The sequence below is a fragment of the Mycteria americana genome, chromosome 9 (assembly GCF_035582795.1).
Source record: "Mycteria americana isolate JAX WOST 10 ecotype Jacksonville Zoo and Gardens chromosome 9, USCA_MyAme_1.0, whole genome shotgun sequence".
Lineage (NCBI taxonomy): Eukaryota > Metazoa > Chordata > Aves > Ciconiiformes > Ciconiidae > Mycteria > Mycteria americana.
In genome coordinates, this window is record NC_134373.1 from 17,387,415 (window position 1) to 17,409,104 (window position 21,690).

A 21,690-nucleotide genomic window follows, 5' to 3' on the forward strand; every position below is an offset into this window, starting at 1 on the left:
CGCACGGCGCCGCAGAACTACGCTTCCCGTCGTGCAGCGCGCCCGGAACCCCGCCCTTCCCCTGCGCTGCGCACAGGGCTGTAGCCCTCTACGTGCCCGCGCCCAACGCCGCTGCCGGGTGGGGCCTGAGCTCAGCGCGCCCATTGTGCGCCGCGTTCCGCCGGAAGTGACGCTGTTTCTGGCTCTGCGCGGCTGAGGGGGTAGGTGCGGAGCTCGGTGGGCCGCGGGTGGTCGGTGACAGCCCTCCGGCGGGCGGGGCGGCGGGTCGCCCTGCTCCCCTTCCCGCCTTCCCCCCGGGAGTGGGGGGAGTCCCCGGGCGCCGCTCGCCGGCCGGGTCCGTCCGCGTCCGTCCGCGGGTTGGGTGGTCGCGGCCTCCCCTCTCAGGTCGCAGCTCAGCAGCGGGCGGGGGGACGCGGGCCGGGCGGTAACGCAGCCCCGCGGAGAGCTCGGTGGCCGGCCGGGGCCGGGGCTCGGCGTCCTGCGGCTGGGCCTGTGAGCAGGGCCTCGGCATCCCCTGCCGCGGCCTGGCCGGCCGGCTGTGCCGAGGTACCCCGGCGGTGGTGCTGGTGAACAGCCTCTCTCTCGCACCACAGGTGCTGTGTAACCTGAAGAGATGTGACTAGGTGGGGGGCGGGGGGGCCGTTTGTTTTGTTTTAAGAGTTATGCAAGCATAGCTTTGAAGAACAAATTAAAAGCGCAGGTTCTACCTGTGTGCAGTAGAAAGTTTTTGATTGGCTTCTATGTGTTACAGCTGAAATGTTTTTCATACGCTGAACTCCACCTTGGATTGTCTCATTGCTGCGCATTCAGAACTTCATAAAAAGTAGGAAGTCAAGATGAAGAGCAGGGTGACACAAGTAAATGTAAGTGTTCTTAACGCTAAGTTGTGGGGTTTGATTATTCCCTTATTACTGGTGGTTAGGTTTGCAGTTGATGTTGTGTTAAATAAAACTCCCTGAATGTAAAGCAAACCATAGCCATAATTGATAGCAGCTGTTTACAAGAGAAATATTCCTATGAAGTCAGTGGATTACTGTTTCTAACGCTTGTCCTAACAATGGAAGTTGTGAACATTATTAGCATTTAATGATAAAGTAATTGGTGAAAAAGTGACTGAATGAATGATGGCTCAACAAAGAACATAAGCATACGGAGGAATGGAGAAAAGAGGTGTTGAAAAATTAACAGTGATGTTAAAATGAAGCGATAAAGAGGCAGGAAGTAGCAGTTAATGTGGCAACTATTTCTTACTGTGCAAGTTAAAGCTTTCCCTTTTAAAAGCTGTTGATGGGATTTTATGAATGGATGGGAATGATTTTTAGGAATGCAAGAAGAAAAAATTGGGTTTAAAATTACTCTCTTAAAATGATGGTTTAGAAATGCCACGTTTATAAAGTACACTGAATTTGGGACAGGTTAGCGGAGCAATACTCTTCTGATACGCTGTCTCAAATCTATGGTGTTTCTCTACCTGTGTTTCTAGAGTTCAACCCTGTATAGGCTTCTTCACTCGTTTGGTTCTCACTTTTCTGACTGATGTGGTTTTTAATAGGGATGCTTGAGGGATAGTTTGATATGTTCTCATATCTTCCCAATCTGGTGGTTATGGTAGTGCTCCCTCATCTGTCAAAATAAGCCAGTTGGCAAAAGCACACTGTTGGACACTTTCCGTTAATAATTTTGATCAAAATGGACAAGGAAGACGACTAACTTGTGGCAGAAAGCCTGGTGATGAAGAGCTGAGGGTGACAAGTTTTTCAGCAAACATGGCTCCTTTTACAAGGAGATGTGAGAACTGCCAAATACAGAGACATCTGTAACATTGTTTTATTCCTGTGAACACTTGTCTTTTTGGGTCTGCTTGAGCAAAGGTGGATGATGTGGAACTCATGAGAATGGGTCATCCTAAAAAGATCCACCTCTTCCCATCTGCTAAATATTATGCAAATACAGTAACTGTTTTGTGTTTTTCAAAGATTTTTATTATCGGTTTCTTGGAAGCTTAGGATACAGTCTTGCATTATATAATTTTGGGGAAAAAAATAACAACATAAGGACTTTTTTTAACCGTGAATTATTTCGGTGATCTGCTATATGGTATAGTCCTCCCACAAATGAGTATTGAAAGGGAAAGCAAACCATGGTGAAAATACAGGAATTTCTTGTACTAGCTTTGCCATCAAAGATAATGTTACTCTGGAATTAAATTGTCAGATGGATGTTCTTTTGTAGAGATGCATACTCCTAGTAAATAATGCAATGCGTTTGTCTTGTATCATTGTCTTGGTTGAGGCAAGATAATACAGGGATTAATTTTAACACAGTGTTAGAAACGTACCGTAGAGAAGACTATATTCTAGGATATGCTATAGTGGCCTCAAAAATATAAATATTTATATTTACATGTATATACACACCAATTTGAGTGATAGCAAGTCAGCTTCATTGGTCTATTGATAGGATGATGCTTATAATCTTTGTGTTGCTATTATTTCTTTAGGAATCCTCAGTCAAGGTTGATTTTACTTGCACAGCTCATTGTAAACACCACGCTTGCCATTTAGTAAAGATACTTTTCTTTCTAATTAAGTTTTTGGAGATCACTGGGTATAACTGTCCATCAGGGCCTGCTTAGGAAGGAGGTGTCGTTGTATCTATTAACCAACAGTTTTAACTGGGTCTTTGGTGGGGCAAAAACTAGTGTGCCAGCACGTTAATGGATAGAATGCCACATCAACAAATGAGATGAATATTTCTGCAAAAAGTTCAGTCAAGGTGCATAAGCAAGTCCTTGTGTTGAGTTTCTGCATCAAGGTGAAGTGTTACCTATTTCACAGCTGATCACCAGCTGATAACATGAGATTATGGTTCTGAAAAATCATAAATAATATTTTAAGGGAAGAGAGGACCCTTACAATGAAAGCATAGAGGCCGTAAAAGCTGCTGCTTGGCTGTACCAAAGTAGTTTTGAAACATCTTGATGAGGTCAATGTCTTTCTATGTGTGTTGTAGATGCTGTCATACTCTGATTTTTGTGTATGACTCCATAATTCTATATGTCATTGTTCAGACCACAGAATTTGCTGTGAGCTATTTAAGCGTTCATCACTTAAACAATCCTACAAACCTTACATCTCAAAAATCTAGAATTAAATTTACTTCCAGGATCTGTCAAGTGGAACAGTATAACTTAGATGTTTATAATATGTGAAGGTAGGAATGACTCATGAGAAAATAAATCATGGTTAGTAAAAAGGAGGAAGGTAAAGAAAAATTATGCAATAAAGGGGATCTTTTTTTAGGAGAGAGGAAAGACACTCTTCATTAACAGAATTCTACCACTTCTTGTTTCGTATTGCGTGTGATGCAACAAAGTATGGAAGAAGGAATCAGGAAAGGCAAACCAAAGGTCCATCTGTTCTAGTCTCCAGCAGTAATCGATAGTGGAGGCCTTGACAGGTTTAGGAACAGGGCAACAATAAAAGTGCTTGCCCACATACTCTCCCAGTCTCTGCCTATTTGCAGCTTCCTGAGCCAGATAATTTCTTTGGTAGCCCATGTGAATTTTTCTTCAGTGTTTGTCCAGTCTCTTGAACCCATGTAAGCATTTCGCATCTGCAGCATCCTGTAGCAGGGAGTCCAGCCGCTTAACTACTTGTTATTTAGAACCAGGTCTCCTTGTTGTAACTGACTGCTGTTAGCTTTATTTGATGACCCTTCTTGTGAAGGAGTAGGGAACCAAAGACATGGAATGCTTTGATCTCAAGATATGTGCTCACAGTAATTAACATAAAATGTTGGCACTTGATTTTTCTTTCTGTTTTCTTAAAGCATGGTTCCAGTTACGAAAGGAAGGAAAACTACAGTTCACGCCAAAGAAGTTTGTCTCCAGAGGACAGGTAGAATGATTGATTTTTATACCCTACAATTCTGTATATGTACCTCACATAGCAAGTTATATAAGTTAAAAAAAAATTAAAAATCAGGTTCTGTTTCTTTTTATATATTACCATAATTTAGCAGTGAAAAGTAAGTGTAGGTCTAATAAAATACTTAAACATCCATAAAGCAGTAATTAAATAAATTGTTATTAAAACTAAACCTTTAAAACATCCTTAGCATTCAGTTAAATTGTCACAGGACTTGAAAATAAAAATTAGATGCCAGCTTTTTGCTTGGACTCACATATTGCTGGTACCACAATTGTCACTTTAGAGCAAGATTATTGATGCCAGCAGGAGGCCGAGAAATATCACTTGCAGTGCAATCTACTGAGGCATGAGATGAACTATTACCAGTTTACTTCTATTTTTACATTTTAATTGGAATTAAACCTTTGTACTAAACACAATATAATTTTTTTCTAATAGTGTCTATTCTGTTTCGTGCTACACAGGCAAAAGTAGGTGAAACGAATGCTTATGTTCCAAGGAATGCACGGTGCTGAATTTACCTTTGGCATTTGATGTTATGACCATTTAGCATTTCATTTTAAGTTCTAGGAGGAGCTTCCTTTTACAGTGCTTCTCTTGATTTTTGGTTACTTTTTGCTGACAACAAATTATTATAAAAGGAGCATCTTCTCTTTCAATGATGGGTATATTGAAACTCAAGTTGCAGAAGTGGAACAGTTAGTATGTATGTAACATTGTATTGCAAGTGGATATTAATAGCGTTTCTTTTCTAAGTCTATTACTAAGAATGTTGTGGCTTGGGTTCCAAATAGGGATATAGAGCGTGACAGGCCTCCATCTCCCAGAAAGAGAAGGTACTCTGATGATAGCAGATATGATCAGGAATATTCAAGAAGGGAACACTATGATGACAGAACTTCAGAAGGAAGGTGAGTATCAAGCCCTTTCTTAATCAGTAAGGAAATACTCATTTTAAAGAATAAAACATGAAAACTTTTCATGAACCCTTGGGTGTTTTGTGGTGGGGTTTTTTGTTTGTTTTTGTGGGGGGTGTTAGTGTTTCTTTTTGTTTGTTTTTTAGAAGGATGGAAAGGGGGAGAGAGAGACATCATGAGAAATGGGAGGAGAAAGAATCTGATCGAAGGAAGCAGAGGAGATACTCATCACCTGATCACAGGAGTCCAGAGAGGTCAACAGTCCAGAGCTCACTTGCTCATGATGAGACCACTTCAAAGAAGAAGAAAGAAGAAGTGGATCCAATCCTTACTCGCACAGGTGGTGCATATATTCCACCTGCCAAGCTCAGGATGATGCAAGAGCAAATCACTGATAAAAATAGGTGAGTTAAAAGTAACATATTAAAATTTTTACTGAAAAGCAAAACAGTAAAGGGTTTTAGTGAACGTTGGTGAAAATGGGATACCTTTTGAGGGCTGTGATCATTCTTTTGAAGGTATATTTTTATCAGAAGAAAGGTAAGAGAATCAGATTATGACTGTACCTGCTTCTGCTGCCAAGTTTAAATGGAAAGGAGAAGTGGGATACAGAACATAACCAGCGATTTTTTTGGAATATCTTAGAAAATGAACATACTGGGTTATACTATATCTGCGGAGAATTACATTTTGGTATATCATGTTGATTCAGTTATTTCCTAGTAGTTAGGTGTATAATTTTGAACTAGTCTTCATATTTATGCAGTGAATATTTTGTTACCTATTTTAATTATTACAACTTATATTCACATTTCCATGTACATATATAAATTCACTCAGTGCTACCTCAAATTTATGCAGTAATAATCTGTGATACCTTTGTAATAGCTTGGCATATCAGAGGATGAGTTGGGAAGCCTTGAAGAAGTCAATCAATGGTCTTGTCAATAAAGTGAACGTTTCCAATATAGAAAATATCATTCATGAGCTCCTTCAGGAAAATATTGTTCGGGGAAGGTAAGTCTTGGAATTTTAAAACAATTCTTTTGCTTTTCTGCTAATATGTATTCTGTTCACATGTACATCACTGTGTGCGCTATGTGTAGTGTATGGATGCTAGTCAGATTTTAAAATTAACCTTAGGCTATATTGTCCTATGCAGAGTAGTCCCCTACTTGGGGAAGGGATTGTATGCTTGGAGGAATAAGAGTGCAACAGATGGTATATGTTTCCTTTTCTTAAAGGTTTTACCTACATATTTTACTTGAATAACTTGCAATTTACAGGTGTCTGTCTTATTTACTTTGGTATTCCAGGATTTTTTCTGTGGGACAAATAATATTTGTAGCTGGTATCTAGCAAAACAAGTTTCACTACATTTATCTGGCTGGATTGTTTATTGTTGTAATGTACAGAAGATTATTACGCTATTTGAGCTCAGTACTAAGTCACGGTGACTGTGCAAGTGCTGTATGATGACTTTCCTTGCTTTAATTTTGATGTCAATAGAGGTTAAATATGCTAACCTAAAGGAGTATGGGTTTCTTAGATTGGCTACCATTTAAACAAACAAAACCAAACCACTACCAACAAAAAACCCTCTGAACAAAATATCCAGAAATAATTCTGTTACATTTCAAACAGATAGCAGCACTTTTTCTGTCACAACTTAATTGCAGTTATTTGAGGAGCTTATAGCTGAGGAATGCAACTTACATGAATGTCGTACCTGATGGGAAGATCAGAATCCTGCAAATAGCATAAAAATAACAGAAGAGAATTAAGTAAAATCTAGAGTGAGCAAGTAGTTCCTGAATGTGATTTCTGTTAAAAGTAATAATGAATTCTCAGTCTGTTGTAGAACTGCTTTTTACTTGCCTGCATTTCATGTCCCCAAAACTTAATTTTCATACAAGCAGTAATATTTTAGTTTTAAAATGAGCTTATTGAATGTTTTTAGAATACACTGGGCTATGGAAGTGTTTGTATATGGCTTAGAAGCTTATAAATTTCAAAATAACGTAGGTGGAAAATAATACCGTTTCCCTTCTTACAGTTAATTTTGACTTCCAAATTTGCACAAAGGTGCATATAAAAGTAATGACATGAAGTTTTACCTAACTGTAAAGTGCTCCTCTGAGTTTTCGAACTAGAGGATAAATAGGATCCGAACCAGACTAGTTTCGGTTTAAGCGAGAAGTAACTAATAGTTTCAAAACGAAGTATTCTCTTTCTGTGCACTAGTATGAAATGCATTCTATTCCATTTGTCAACTCCAAAGTAAGTAGGAATAAGGTCCTTATGCAGTTTGGTCCTTATGCAGTACCATGATATCCATGTAGAGTTGGATACCAGTGTGCACTTGAAGATTCACGTTTGGAGGGCTTTTATTTTTTTTTTTCCCCCCCCTTACTCATTTGTAATGGAATAATACAGCAAACGTCAAATTCTATGTGCTAAAGCGTTAGAAAAAGCAAAACAGAGAGGGGAAAAAAAGTCTCAGATTCTATTCAGACTTTAGTCTGGATATAAATGTAAGAGAGACCGTTAGTACAATAAAAGAACTATTATCTCATGAGCCCTGTGTTTACATTCATTTAGGCTCTAAGTAGTAGTCTCTTATAATCAGTTCTCAGTTCCAAAACATAATTATTATGTTGAAAATATGCAGTTTCATTTGAGAAAAGCATTGAAAAGCATTACTTCGCCCATTCTGATTTTAGTGAACATTCAGTTTTGTTACTCCTTGGTAGGTCTTTATTGTTAGGGACCTTTTATGGAAATATAATTTTTATTTCATAGAAGTTTGTTTTGCTTATTTAAGTTGTCATTATACCAGAACACAAGTCTGTGTTTTTCATAAATAGTTGCAGAGCAGATATTTTTTTCGGTCACAAACAGGATTTTGTTTTCTCAACTGAGGAAAAGAAACAATCATACAAATTTCAAAGCTAAGAAGAGCCTGCATTGGGGTTAAAAAGGGATAATTGCAGGATACAAGATGAAGACTTTTTACACGCTTATAATTTCCATATGTAGTTCTAATAGGAGCAATATTTAATGAAAGATAAAGTATCAGTTTAAGAATGTCTCGGCTCAGACACATTTGGGCAGCACATTTTGCAAAACTCCCCTTTGTGGCATGATAAACAATGGTTTGAAAATTCTGGTATCTTCTAACTATTCCAACTGTACAATACTATTTTATGTGATATGTACTGAACAAAAACATTACATGTTTTATTACCAGAAAAATCTTAAACTTATGTATTTTTACAGGGGATTGCTATCTCGATCCATTTTGCAAGCTCAGAGTGCTTCTCCAATTTTTACCCATGTTTATGCAGCTCTTGTGGCAATTATCAATTCAAAGTTTCCAAATATTGGTGAATTGATTCTGAAGAGGTTGATACTAAATTTTCGCAAAGGATATCGTAGAAATGATAAGGTATGTAAAATGTGAAGAAGCAACGTGCCGAAACTTGTAATTCTGCATGCTAACCTTGTATCAAGTGTGTTCAAATTACATACTTCAAAGGAACACAGCCGAGACCTGTGGGTTGGGACCTATCATCAGTACATTAAGTATAGTAGTATTAGAGTATCATGAAAGCTTGACAAGCTGTTCTGGGTTGGTACTGTGATAGGGGGTTTTTGGTGTGTTCTTTTTTGTTGTTTGTTTGGAAAGTGTATAGTCTTAATTGTGAACAACTATCAGTGTCCCAAAATAGTTAGTTTCATGACTTAATTTGAGATGCACAAATCTTAGTAAGTAAATTTTTTCTTCCATATAAGATGTGTTAAAATTTCCTGTTTTCTTTGTTTTGCAGCAACTCTGTCTAACATCTTCAAAGTTTGTTGCACATTTGATGAATCAGAATGTGGTACGTTACTTCATGTTTCTACTCAATCCAAACCCTGTATGGCTTTTTATGGCTTTTTATTTAGTTTCAAGACAGCAGTAGCCTAAGTGAAGATGCTCTCCCTGTTCTAAAGGTTACTGAAAATCTGAGTTCAGATTTCCTTTTAATGCCTACTGTAAGTTGTTAGGACATTTTTAGAAAAGACATTGGTAATTGCCTATGCAGTTATCATTGCTTACCATTGCATTTATATTCCAGAGCTTCCTCAGACTTTGTAAATATGCTTGGGCTAGTATTCAGACAAATCTTGATGCAAAGCAAGCTTCATCTGAGGCTCTGTCCCACAGATCTTAAACAGAGTTTTCTTGCAACGCTGTCATCTGACTTAAACATCTGTGTAGGCAGAACTAGACTCAGTTGTATCTCAGTCAAATTTGTATCCAGCTCTCTGCCACTTTTTTATGTGTTAGAAGTCAGGATACTCCAATTTAAATAACGGCAAGAAGCAGTGTTTCAGGAGTGCATTCAGAATATACAGCATTTTGGTAAAGAGGAATCTAATCCAAGATTGCCATTTGCTTATATGCCTGATCGTGGAAGACATGATTTAATTATAGACACAATGCACTTAGAACTAGTTTCTGTAATGTAGGTGCTGTTTTATTTGCTTCTTGGAAATGCATTCTGTTTTTTCTTAATGGCAAAATTATTTTCATTGCTTGCTTGTTTATTTCAATAGTGTAGTCACATTCACTACAAAGTTGGTGTAAATACAGGTGGTAAAATTGTATTTGAAATTTTTACTTCCTCTTAATTAGCTTTGTCCCACTACTGTTGCCTTGCATGTGTGATTAAACAGGTGTGTTGTGGCATCCTCGAAGGCTGGACTGCTCCGCCAAGTAAATCACTGTAGTAATAGTGTAACACTGTACATTCTAATTCTTTACTGATATTCTTTCCGTAGGCTCATGAGGTTTTATGTTTGGAAATGCTCACTTTGCTTCTTGAAAGGCCTACTGATGACAGTATTGAAGTAGCAATTGGATTTATTAAAGAGAGTGGGCTCAAATTAACAGAAGTTTCTCCTAGAGGTATTAATGGTAAGTATAATTAGCCAGAACATTTGTCTTTTTGGTGTTTGTATTAGTAAATCCTTTTCATATTTACATTTCTGTCTTTTTCCAAAGCAATCTTTGACCGTCTTCGACATATTCTGCATGAATCTAAAATTGATATGCGTGTTCAGTATATGATAGAAGTCATGTTTGCCGTACGGAAGGATGGCTTCAAGGATCATCCAATCATTCCAGAGGGATTAGATCTAGTGGAAGAGGAGGATCAGTTTACTCATATGTTGCCATTAGAAGATGACTACAACCCAGAGGATGTTCTTAGTAAGTTAGAAATGGAAGATAATTCTATGACTGCATTCCTTGTGAAAACAAATTTAAGATTAAATATTCATTGTTTTCTTAATTTTGTATTTTAAATAAAGATTCTGTTTTATTTTAAAGATGTTTTCAAGATGGATCCGAACTTTATGGAAAATGAAGAGAAATACAAAATGCTGAAGAAAGGTAGGAGTGGGGTTGTGTATACGCATCTTATATAATATTTATATATTTACACACTTATTTATAGGACATTTTCTTATCCAACTATTGTTATCAACCTTTATTTAACAATGGGTGATATTTGTGTCCCAGATGACTGTCTTTCAGTTCATCGTAGATCTTTTCAGTGTATTCCTGCTATTTTCTTCAGTGTTGTTTCTCCAGCTACATTTTCATTCAGTTATGACATACCTGTTTTTTTGGCTCTGCCGCATTCTCCACCTGAGACACCCTTTCACTCTTAGGTGTTGGATCAAGGTGTTTTTTGGTAATGGAACTACTGTGGTCTATAGTCATTTAATCTGGGATACTGCTCTTTCAGAAATTCTTGATGAAGGTGACAGTGAATCTGAAGCAGATCAAGAGGCTGGAAGTAGTGAGGAAGATGAAGAAGAAGATGAAGAGGAGGATGAAGATGGTAAGTGTATGACTGGCACCTTACTAGTGATTGATTGGTTGTAGATGAAACAGGAAAGAAAAGCTTAACTTTTTACACATTTTGCAAAACTAAGAATGTTCAAATGTTAAGGGATGTTTTCATCTTAAATTATTCTTAAATCTAAGTGTTTACTAGCAAATAGTATAAAAGTAATGGTCTAAAAGGAAGCATTCAGCACAGGCAGAAAGTGAAAAGAAACTTTGCTTGTTTGTTCTTAATCAGTTTCATGTGAGAAAAGCCTTGCAAACATAAGACATTAAAAATAACAAATGTAAAAACAGTTCCTTAAAAACTAGCAAAGACAACCTCTCTGGACACTTTCTAGTGCTCTATCATATTTTTAAGTTGCTTTCAAAATCAGAATGGGTTTTCTTACAACTGTATTTACATCCTCTATATCTCACTTCTTACTTCAGTTCAGCCCCCTTTCTTGATCTTTAGTGGAAGCAGTCAGTGTTTGCACATTTTCAAAGAATGTATTTGATTCCCAGGAAAAAAACTGATGGATAAGCGTAACTGAAATGTTTGTGCAGGCTGTGTGAGTAATTGAAAAACCAGCCAAGTCCTGTTCTTGTAGAATACCAGGAATGGATTTCCTCACCAGTTTGCTGGAGTATTTCACAGAAGAGCAGAGCTTCCAGGCTGATGAAAAGTATGAGAATTCACATAACTTTTCATCATTTATGCTATTACCAAACTTTAAAAGAATGAGGGGATAGTGAATACCTTATGAACGAAGGTGTTCCCAGAATGGTTGTGGTTTAGAGTGGATTTTTCTACACTTGCTGCAGGACAAAACAGAACTTTGCGGAATGCTGTTACATAGATCCTACACATAACAAAACAAAATCTCCTGTTAAAATCAGGGAGGCTACGTAAAGCATTGTATAGCTAAATTATGCAGAAAATACCTTGCTAATAATGTAGACAAGAAATGTTAAACCCAGAGGTTGCAGTGGCTAAGTCATATGAAAGGTCTTTAAAAGGGGAGTTATCCTCTTAAAACTGTATCTCTAGTAATTTACCTATTAGTTACAGATGAGGCAAATACTGATTTTTATTTTTTTCCTTCTCTGTAAAAGTAAATAAAATACATAAACCTGCTAAACAGTCCTAAATATTTCTAGAGAAAGTATTATATAGTGTGCCTCAGACTTAGTAAATAGTAAATAGAACTGTTCTAAGAGATTACATATATCTGCCTTAATGTTTTGTTCTTTACAAAACCATGTTTTTCTTTCTCAGGGCAGAAAGTTACTGTCCATGACAAAACAGAAATTAACCTGGTCTCCTTCCGTCGTACAATTTACCTTGCTATTCAATCAAGGTAAATATAATATAATTTGTACACCTATGAGTGTAGTCCTTTTGAAATGGGTGAACTGGAATTCTCTTTCTATTTAAATTCTTTTTCTGTGTGCAATTTAAAAAAAAAAAAAGGAAGTGTTCTTTATGGAGCCTGACCTAATTGTATAAAGCAGACAGTTTTGGCAAATGGGTACCCAGATTCTCATTCTAAGATAAACTGTTTGTTTCAAAATGCCCAAGTAGTGCACTGGGACTTTTATATAAGGATTGCTGTAATCAAAATTTTCTGAGTGAACAAAAGTCAGTCATCTTCAGATTATACAGCATCCTAAGAATTTCTGAAAAAAAATGTGTGACACGTTTAAAGTAGAGATGCTGTAGAGTTTCTCCGCTTCTGAGAGTAAGGAGTTCTGCAGCGTGGTACTCTAGGCCTGTTGCTGTCTGCGTTGTTTGGAAAAATAAGTATACAGATATAAACCCTGAAGTGTACTGTATTTGTACTGAGAATGAAATCCCCTTGCAGTACGTGGCACAAATAATCAAAACATGGTGGTATAACTCCTGTGTCGCCTGGGTGAAAGGAGAGATTAATCTGTTGCATGCCACTCAATTCCGTCGTTAAAAGTAGGCATGGCCCACAATATTCTGCAGGTCTGAACCTGCATGGGGAGTGAGATAATGTAGTTGTGGTGTTGATCATTAGACATATGAATTGGTACCATACTGAGATGTATGAAAGGCTGTTATATTTTTCAAAGTTACTGTTCAATACTTTCTTTCCGTACTTAAGTTTGTTCATCTTATACTTGGGTGGGGGGAGGTGCTTACTGGTAGCTAAAGGCTTTCAATATGCAAGAATGGGAGTGCAAAGAGGAGAACGTGGTATATACTGGGTTTGGAGCTTATGTGCAGTGCTTGCATTTCAGTGTTTTTCAGGATGTGCAAAATGAGCTCACATGTTTGTGTTTTGCTAAGTTTTCTAAGATGATGTAATAGTAATAATGACCTGAGTAATCTTCTTTTCAGGTTGTCTGCAAATGTAATGACTTTGGATTAATTTTTGGATATAAACTCATGAAATACAAAATGTTTATTAAAAACACAACAACAAAAAACCCCAACAAAACAAATAGCTTTCTGAATGTTAATGAGATACTTTGTTTCAAAACAGTTGAAGTTTCCACACCAACAATCAATTCTGAAATGCGTTTAGCATCGCATATATTGCACAGATAATGAGAAGTATTTTTCCTGTTATTGCAGCTTAGACTTCGAAGAATGTGCTCACAAATTGCTGAAGATGGACTTTCCCGAAAGTCAGACTGTAAGCCTTGCTTCTTACTCTTTTTTTTTGTTTTGTTATTAACATTATTAAGTAGTAGTACTATGGCGGTATCTAGAATCCTTACTCATGTCCTGGGACCTAGTTTGTATAGCAAGCAGATGAACGAGAGTGATTCCTTACAACTCTTGTTCCTTAAAATGAGTCTTACAACCCTTAGAGCAAATAGGCTGTGACACATACTTCATAAGATATTTGTCTTATGCAATTTCTCCTTTCTGTCAAGCAGTTCAAATGTTTGCTCATAGCCTGTTTGAAAAGATTTTTTTTTGGTTGGGCTGTTGAAACACTTACCCTATGACAAAAGTACTGTAGCATGGCAGTCGTTCTCAGAGCTCTGTCTCTGAAAGAACTCAGAGTTGAAGATCGTATTTGCAGGCAGCTGTAGACTTTATCAGTGGGCCTTGAAATTTAGCAGAGTGCTAAAAGAATGTGTTGTTTTGTTGCTTTCACAGTCCTCTTTGAATAATAGTGTATTGAATTAAAGCAGCTGTAACTATGATTGCTTTGTTTTAATCTTGGAGATCAGACAAAATCTGTTTTGTCTTCAGATACTGTGTGTAAGATCAATTCAGTTGGTGTGTTTTCAAGTAAAGGAAGCTGTCCTCCAGCTAATACTTTTACTAGATCCTGGTAGATGTAAATACCCATCTGATTATATAAATAGCTTTTCAGTCAGCTTAAAGCTATCATCATGAGAGTTGCACTTGAGAGAGCTGTTAATTTTCTTGTGGCTTTAATTATCGCTATTCTGTTTTATTTGAAACAATGTGTGTAGAAGTAACCTTACTAGTGTAATAGTAACTAGTAAGTGGAGATCTGGGCTACAGTTAGGTGTTCTTTGAAAACTTAATTTAATCTAGTAATCAGAAATTTATTTGCCTATTTTTTCAGTTCTTGTACTATTTTGTTACTAAGCCATTTACATGGAAGTAAACTAAGAATTCAGATGATTGTTTTGTATTTTTTTATCTAATTCTTTAATTCTGTGCATGAAATGCGATATTAAGCATGCATAGGATTATGATTCTCAGTTTATTTTCCAGCAGATCAGTTCAGCTGTAAGGAATAGAACAATCTAGAATATAGGTGCTAGATCGTACAACGGAGACATAACTTGTGTAACACTGCTTGTTAGGTAACTACTCAGAGAACTATGCAAGTGTTGGTATTTAATACCATTGCAGTCTCTGTCAACTACTAACTATTCTGTGGGAAAGATCTAATTGGAAAAAATACATTTAATGGGGGAAGAAAAAAACCAAAAACCAACCCATTAGTCAGAATCTCAGGTATATGAAAAAAGTAGATATTCTTTCACCACTTCATTTGGTATTTTTGAGATTTGACGTAATACTTGCTGCCAAGTTATTTTCTTTTGCTTTCTGTGAATCCTTTGCTTGCTGCAAATAAAAATAACCAGACATACATAGATTAATTTAAGGTGTTACTTTTCATATACTTTATGGGGTTCTAATTTACTGAATATGAATCTTTTTATATTACATAATCCTGTGAAGGGCTTTATTTCTGTCTCAGCTTTGAGAAACTTTATATTTCCCCTATCAATCACAAATTAAAAATATATGAATGTTACTGTATGCAAAAATAAATGTGCAAACATGTTTAGTTTTTTCCTGCTGCACTGCAAACACAAAAATTGTTACTCCTAATTTTCTAGGAAAGCTCTCCAAGCAACTCCCAGGTCTAGTTTTGAGACTTAAAGTATGAGTAAATTGAATATATATGGAACTGTTGGGAATCACTTAAATACAATGCTAACTAATTTAGAGTACAGTAGCTTTGTGACCAGCAGCACTATAATCTCTGAAATGTTTCCACTGACTTTCGTGTCTCTTATAGAACAAATGATTGGGGGAGACAAAATATGATATTCCACTAGCTGTCTAGTCAAGTTTGTAGGCAATATTACTTTGTTTCCTTAACATCTCATTCCAACAGACTCTTTCCTATCACTTTGTGCTTTGGAAAATGTGTAAAATTCATTAAGCATCACAGTTTCTAATAACAATTTATAGCATTCTTTGAAAACTACTACATTTAGATTAATAAGAATGTTATATGAATATTACAGTTTGTGGTACTTAGATAATTTATTTTGGTTAGCACACCACCCTATTAAAAAAAGAAGAATCTGGGGTGATGTAGTTATGATTCAGCTGTAATTGCTATGAATGAGATGCTTTTAAAATAAATGTAGAAGTGTTAGTCTTGGATTGTTGTGTGTGTGTGCAAGTATATATCTATCTAAAGAGATAAAAATAAATTAGTATCAACCTATTATTCAGTACTAGTTTTAGGAATTACTAGAATTCAAGGTTCAAAACTGCTGTAAAACTGCATCTTCTTATCACGAGGCATCTTCTTTGTGCTGATTTCTTTTTTTACCCCTAATAATAATCATTACTTTTCACCTCATCTTAATCAAAGGTGTGAGAGCTTTGACTTGCTCATTCTGTAGACTTACAGCTCCTAAGGGAGTGTTTATGGGGGCAAAAAGAAAAAAAATGAGGTTTCCTCATCAGTGTGAGAGCAGCAGAAAAAGCCACCAGATACAGACAATAAAATTATTCAAGGATTTACGGGGCTCGAGTCTGTGCATGTGGATAAAAAAATGAATGCGCTCAACAGGAATTTCTGGTTTAATTAACTGCCAGTTATTGCAATTTAGATCGAGTGTAGGAGAGGTGATAATGTCATGGTTGGTTGTTTCTTACAGTGAAGACCCTGTAGGTAAGAGCTCATTCTCTATGCCAACTCCTACTATGAATGGTGGTTATCATGAGAAGCAGGTACTAGAGTGTTTGACTGAAGTATCATTTAATGCAGTTTCTATTCCTTAAAAATCAGGTGAAACTTAAAATTCTTGTTGCAAAATTTTTGCTCAAATTAAGTCTAATTTTACAGTTACTTCATGTTTTCTTTCTGGAAGGCTTTACGTAATAAAATCAGCTTTCTTTTGATTTTGTCATTAAGACTGTTTTCCACAGGTTTTGAGTACTGAATTGTCAATTAAATACAATCTAAAACCCAATAAGAGTATTCAAAACCTGAAGACAGACATGAACAACACTTTTGAGACTAATACAGTCTTAATGACTTTCTTGCAGGTTAATTGTTCCAGAAATATTTATGTACAGAGATTTTTGGTGTGATTTAGCAGGGCTGAGTTCAGGAATATATTTAGCAGTTTTTATCAGTGGTTGAATTATCAGATTATCATGTCACGTTAACTGCTGTGCAACACCAAGTGTTTGTATGCTTAATACCAGTAATGGATGTCGCACAGCTCTGGCTCGCAGGAAGAGGATTAAGGCTCAAATGGATCATCTACAGAATAGAACAACATAATACTGCTTTTTGGTGTTGCAGTTTAGTACCGGGTGCTGAGGGGAATGCCAGCAATCTTTTTTTTATTTACTAGTCTCAAATTGTTGTGTTCTGACTTGAGATGAACACATTTTTCATTTTGCCATGAACTGAAATGCTGCTTTTTCAGAAGTGAATGATGCTGTTAAACAGAAACGTCCATCTTCCATTTCCCATCTGATGTACATGCAGTTAATTTTTAGTCTCCAGCTGTATATTCTCCTTCCTCAAAATACTCACTTATTTCCATGTCCTCATCCTTTATTTTTTCCCACATCCCCTTTTTTGGGTGAAAAGTTTGCCTGCTACAGTGTCCTATTTTTCTTTCTCTAGAAAAGACCTTTTCTTTCCACAGTTTTCTTTTCTAGGTTCACAAGCTCAGGTTTTGTTTCCAGCTTTCCAGTTCTTTTTTTATTTGACTCTTTCTTATTCATTTATTTTTGCTCCAGGATTCTGGAAATATAATATCTGCTTCTTGTACCTGGACCTTGTCTTTAAACTGTCCTCCTGATTACTCTTGATCTGTTTCTCACCCTTTTTAATCCTTTTTTAGATTACTCCAGCATGTTCAGTGTTGTCTTCGGCATCAAAGGCTCCTTCTTTAGTCATTAAAAATTAAATATTCTAAAATATATAATTTTCTTCTGTATTTTATTCATCTTTGATAGGTGTAAGCAATGTGCTTTCTTCTTTCTCTATCTTTTGTAACCTTTCAGGTTTCTTTTGTCTGTGGGTTTTGGGGTTTTTTTTGGTGTGTCATAGTTACCTTAAATGAGCAAAAGTGTTACTCCTCTGTGGTTTTACATTGCCTGTTTAATATAAATGTCTGGAAGCCATTTTGAAACTTTTTTGTCACAATTTTTCTTCCTGATCCTTTTTCAAGCTGAGTCTTCTGTATTACAGATTTCCAGGATCCCCCTGTGCATGATGTTTTGTAGATCCTCTCTTGTTCTACTGCTGTTCCTTAAAAAAAAAATCTTGTAACTTTTCTCAGTTCTATTATGAGAATTTTTCCAAAATCTATTACTAAAAGCCTGTTCAAGTTAATTTTGGTTTTCCTGTTGTTCTGTTTCTTACAACTTCAGCAGATTAAATGGTATCGCTGTCTTCCTGCTCCTGATTTTTTTTATTTTTATTTTTTTTTTTAATTCTTCCCCCCCTTTATTTCTGACCTCTTTTGAATTCTTGTCTGGGTATGAAAACCTTCTAGATTTTACTTCTTTACTATCTCTTGTGCTGACATCCATCCCCACTTGAGGAGTCGGTTCCAAGTGGACTCTTACTAACCTAGCATACCACTGCTTCCTTTATTTCAGATCTGTGAATGTTGTTACTGTAACTCAGATATGAAAGCAATTGTATGCATCTCCTGTGCATTGGGACTCTCTTGTTCCCTTGTACTCTTCCGTGTGGATTCTTAAGCTTTAAGAAAGGGGTTTATTGCTTTTTTGTTGTTGTTGATTTGACTCACTTTGGTATCTTAGTTCTCCTCTTCTGCATTAGACGGTAGTATTTAACGTACGTCAAGTACTCAGAATTTAATTCTCATGCGTTGGTTTCTGATTTTTTTCTTTGAAGGAAAAAAGAAATTCAAATAGTTGAAATTATTCCTTTTTGCACTAAATTTGACAGGAGGAGGCTTGCTTTTCTTGGTGTTATTTAGACCCAAATGAAGCCTGGAGATCAAAAGTTGAAAAGCTTTGTTGTAGTCTGTATTACAGCCTGTGAGAAGCTGTTCGAAACAAGCCTTACAGTTGCTTCTTTGGGCATATGTTCAGTCTTGGCAGAGCACACTATTTCTCTTTTTTAAAAAAGTACTGTTATTATCTATGTTAAAGCTGCATTAATCCCTTGCATTACCAAAGACAACAATTTAAATAAATTAAAACTGTAGTTAGAGGAGTATGGTATAAGCAGTTGTTCTGGCTTCTGAACTATGAGGAAAGCAAACAAACAAGCCCAACTAAAATGTTAGAAATAAGCTTTTTTCTTTATGCTTTCTCTCAATGGATTTTTGTTGCCTCTGTTCTTGGAGGAGTACAATTTCAGTTTCTGATGGTTTTAGTTGAAAGAGAGTTGAGGATCCTCACAGTAATATAAACCTAAACAGGAGTGACAACTACTTAGCTAGAGAATTGATCCTTGTTTAGGAAAACATATATGAGGAATATAGATTTTTTTTTTTTTTTTGAAGATGCTACTGCCTGCAGAATACTTAATTTTAAAAGGTTCTTAGCATCATTCAAGCTGAGAGCAGAAAGAGAATTGTCTTACCTTGTTGCCCAGTCTCCCTCAAGGCGGGGCCAGGGATGACCAACCAAAAAAACCAACCAACCATACATTGTTCTTGCTCTTTGAAATTGGCTTTTAGGCTTTTGTTCCTTTTCTGGTTGTGATGAGAACTAAACTTGTATACAGCAATGCTGGGAACTTTGCTAAATTAAATTAGAGCCACTTCTAGAAAAATATCTGCCCCTCAATGCAGACAAAAGTAATGGGTCACAGGATTATTTTTTTTTTGCTTGAAAAGAGAAAAGTTATTGTAGGCACAGCCGTCTTGAGAGAATTATGCATGCATTTGACACATTTTCATTTTTACAGGATGTTGTCACACTTGCTCAAAACAGCCCTAGTTGGAGGGGTGGGGGTGTCAGTGTCTCTTGTGCTATTTATGCATTGAGTCTTGAAGATAACAGAAGTACTGATTTTGACTTGACATTCAGTGAGAACATAGTCCAGGAAACTGGTATAGAGTGAGATGGTCTAACGCCAATAATTATATTCTGATCAAGTTGATGATTTCTTAGATTCATCAGTTTCCTTTGTTATTGTAGGGCATTGCAACTGGTAGGTTTGGCAACTGCACCATGATTAGTTCACAGACTTGCTACTGCCTGTGAAAGATGATCATCAAGTAGATTTCCTGTCTTTTGAAGCAGGACTTCTTGTGGGCCTGAGATGCTGAATCAATGTGAATTTTCATAATTTATCAATTAAAAAAAAAAAGTACATAGCAGTAACTCTGAGGTTAAAAGTATATTTAATTGGAGTTCTGTTAGTGCATAAGCTTCCTTTATTTCCCTGCTTCTTTTGTTGTTGTTAATGTCTGGAAGTATAAGTCTAATGACATGGATACATCTAATTTTCTGAACCATATACTAGTTTAGCCTGGACTATCCTAACATTTAGTTCAGATTTTTCATTAAATTTAACTGTATTTCTTTTCAAATACATTGCCTTAAATCTGCAATTTCCATCAAAATCAGAATGATCTTATTCTCAAACTGCTCATCTGAACATCAGCCCAGCTCAAGGCTTTAGTTATCTTAGTTTCCAGATGTTTTATCATGATAAATAACAGTAAAATAAGAATTTATTATATGTTATATAAAATAAAATATGTAATTAATATATCATTTTTTAAAAGTCTTAATTCTTTAAAAACCTTGATAGCTGAATGTTTGTAACATATTTCAAAATTTTTGAAAGAGGCTGGCCTTCAGCCTGATTTCCTTTGTGTCGAAAAGGACTATGTGTACTTACAGCTGTTTCTTAATCCAAGGTGCAGTAACTAATCCCTACCTACAGTGCAGTTTCTTAAACTGTTCAGCTATCTCTTTATGACCTGTATGATCCTGGGAATACTTTTGACATCCCATCAATTTACAGGGTGTTTATTCAGTACCGAAGACACATCGGTTAGCTTATATGGCTTGTGAATTTTATCTTTAAAATGGAAATAATATATTTGATGCCAGAGGTGTGTAGATCACAAGTTGAAAATCAATCTGAAGGCTGTTCCTCTGGAGTCTTCAAGAAGAATGGAAGGAATTACTAGTGTTATCAGTAGTCTTGAGTTTAAAGTGGGTCCACACTCCCACTAGAAATTTGACTTTGCCATTTTTTCAAGTCAAAGTGTTGATTTGTATGCTTGTTATATTATGTTACTATCTGGCCATTTTACACTGATCAAAATTTTTACAAATTACGTAGTATTTTTGACCTGGTTTTCACACATGTAGGAGCCTCAGAAGACTCCAGCATCAAAAACTGCCCCCCTGCTTCTGAACACTCTATAGTTAGCATATAAAATTTTGATAGACAAGATCTTGCTTTCTTCAGTGGTTTTCATTTGTGTAACATACAGTGCTGTTGACATCAGTGTAATCCCTGAAGATATAGAACACCAGGAAATGCACATATAGGTGCAAAATCTGGATATTGAGTTAAAATTTGGAAAGACCCATTAACGGAACCAGTTTACTTACCCTTTTTCATTCTCTCCAGTTAATAATGTAGATTACATATTTAAAATTTAAAACAGTTTCTAAATAGCTCTGTGGGTGTGAATGAACTAGTTGCTTTGGCTGACCTCAGATTTCTTTAATGACCTGAAGGATGGCATAGGGGTTACTCTTAATAGATTTGTGGGTCACACAAAGGGGCTGAGCTTTGACAGGAGAAATCTAAAGATATAGATGGGTTATTCAAAATATCACTTGAAATAATTAGTAATGGATTAAAAGAGGTCTTTTAAACCATGCCTATATGGGACGAAGTCCCAGAAACACAACTTAAGTTTTAAAAAGTACTTCTTTAAGTACTACATGATATCTATTAGATAAGATTATTTTAAGCATATGCTCATAGCTTTTAATGAGTTTAAATTTTTCAGCTCTTACTGATCTTTTCTACTGGAAAATTTTTTTAAAAAAAAAGATCTAAGACCTTTTTTTAATTTTCAGCATCTAATTTTCAGCTATCTTGAGTGCTTAAAGCTTAATTGTATTTTTTTGGGAAAACAGGCTGCATGCGCTTCATAAATTTGGCAGGTGATATTTATGTTAAAATATTTCTAATAAGCATAAAATAAAATTTTCTATAAT

At 36.2% G+C, this 21,690-nt stretch overlaps 1 protein-coding gene across 3 annotated transcripts in view; it reads left to right on the forward strand.

Annotated features, from left to right (window-relative positions):
• Positions 1 to 222: 222 nt before the first annotated feature.
• The window catches only part of CWC22 (CWC22 spliceosome associated protein), a 31,822-nt gene continuing 10,354 nt past the window's right edge, over positions 223 to 21,690 (forward strand). Inside the window, exons 1-14 of one of the 3 annotated variants that reach the window (XM_075511711.1) lie at positions 223 to 334; positions 752 to 863; positions 3,832 to 3,899; positions 4,727 to 4,843; positions 4,999 to 5,253; positions 5,738 to 5,866; positions 8,129 to 8,297; positions 8,680 to 8,733; positions 9,677 to 9,812; positions 9,900 to 10,106; positions 10,227 to 10,289; positions 10,648 to 10,743; positions 12,010 to 12,091; positions 13,336 to 13,396. In XM_075511711.1, the coding sequence (XP_075367826.1) occupies positions 837 to 863; positions 3,832 to 3,899; positions 4,727 to 4,843; positions 4,999 to 5,253; positions 5,738 to 5,866; positions 8,129 to 8,297; positions 8,680 to 8,733; positions 9,677 to 9,812; positions 9,900 to 10,106; positions 10,227 to 10,289; positions 10,648 to 10,743; positions 12,010 to 12,091; positions 13,336 to 13,396 (1,464 nt within the window). In that variant the 5' untranslated portion in view covers positions 223 to 334; positions 752 to 836. Of the gene's footprint in view, positions 335 to 446; positions 594 to 751; positions 864 to 3,831; positions 3,900 to 4,726; positions 4,844 to 4,995; positions 5,254 to 5,737; positions 5,867 to 8,128; positions 8,298 to 8,679; positions 8,734 to 9,676; positions 9,813 to 9,899; positions 10,107 to 10,226; positions 10,290 to 10,647; positions 10,744 to 12,009; positions 12,092 to 13,335; positions 13,397 to 21,690 lie in introns of those variants that run through there. The other 2 variants (XM_075511709.1, XM_075511710.1) reach the window with 2 other exon arrangements.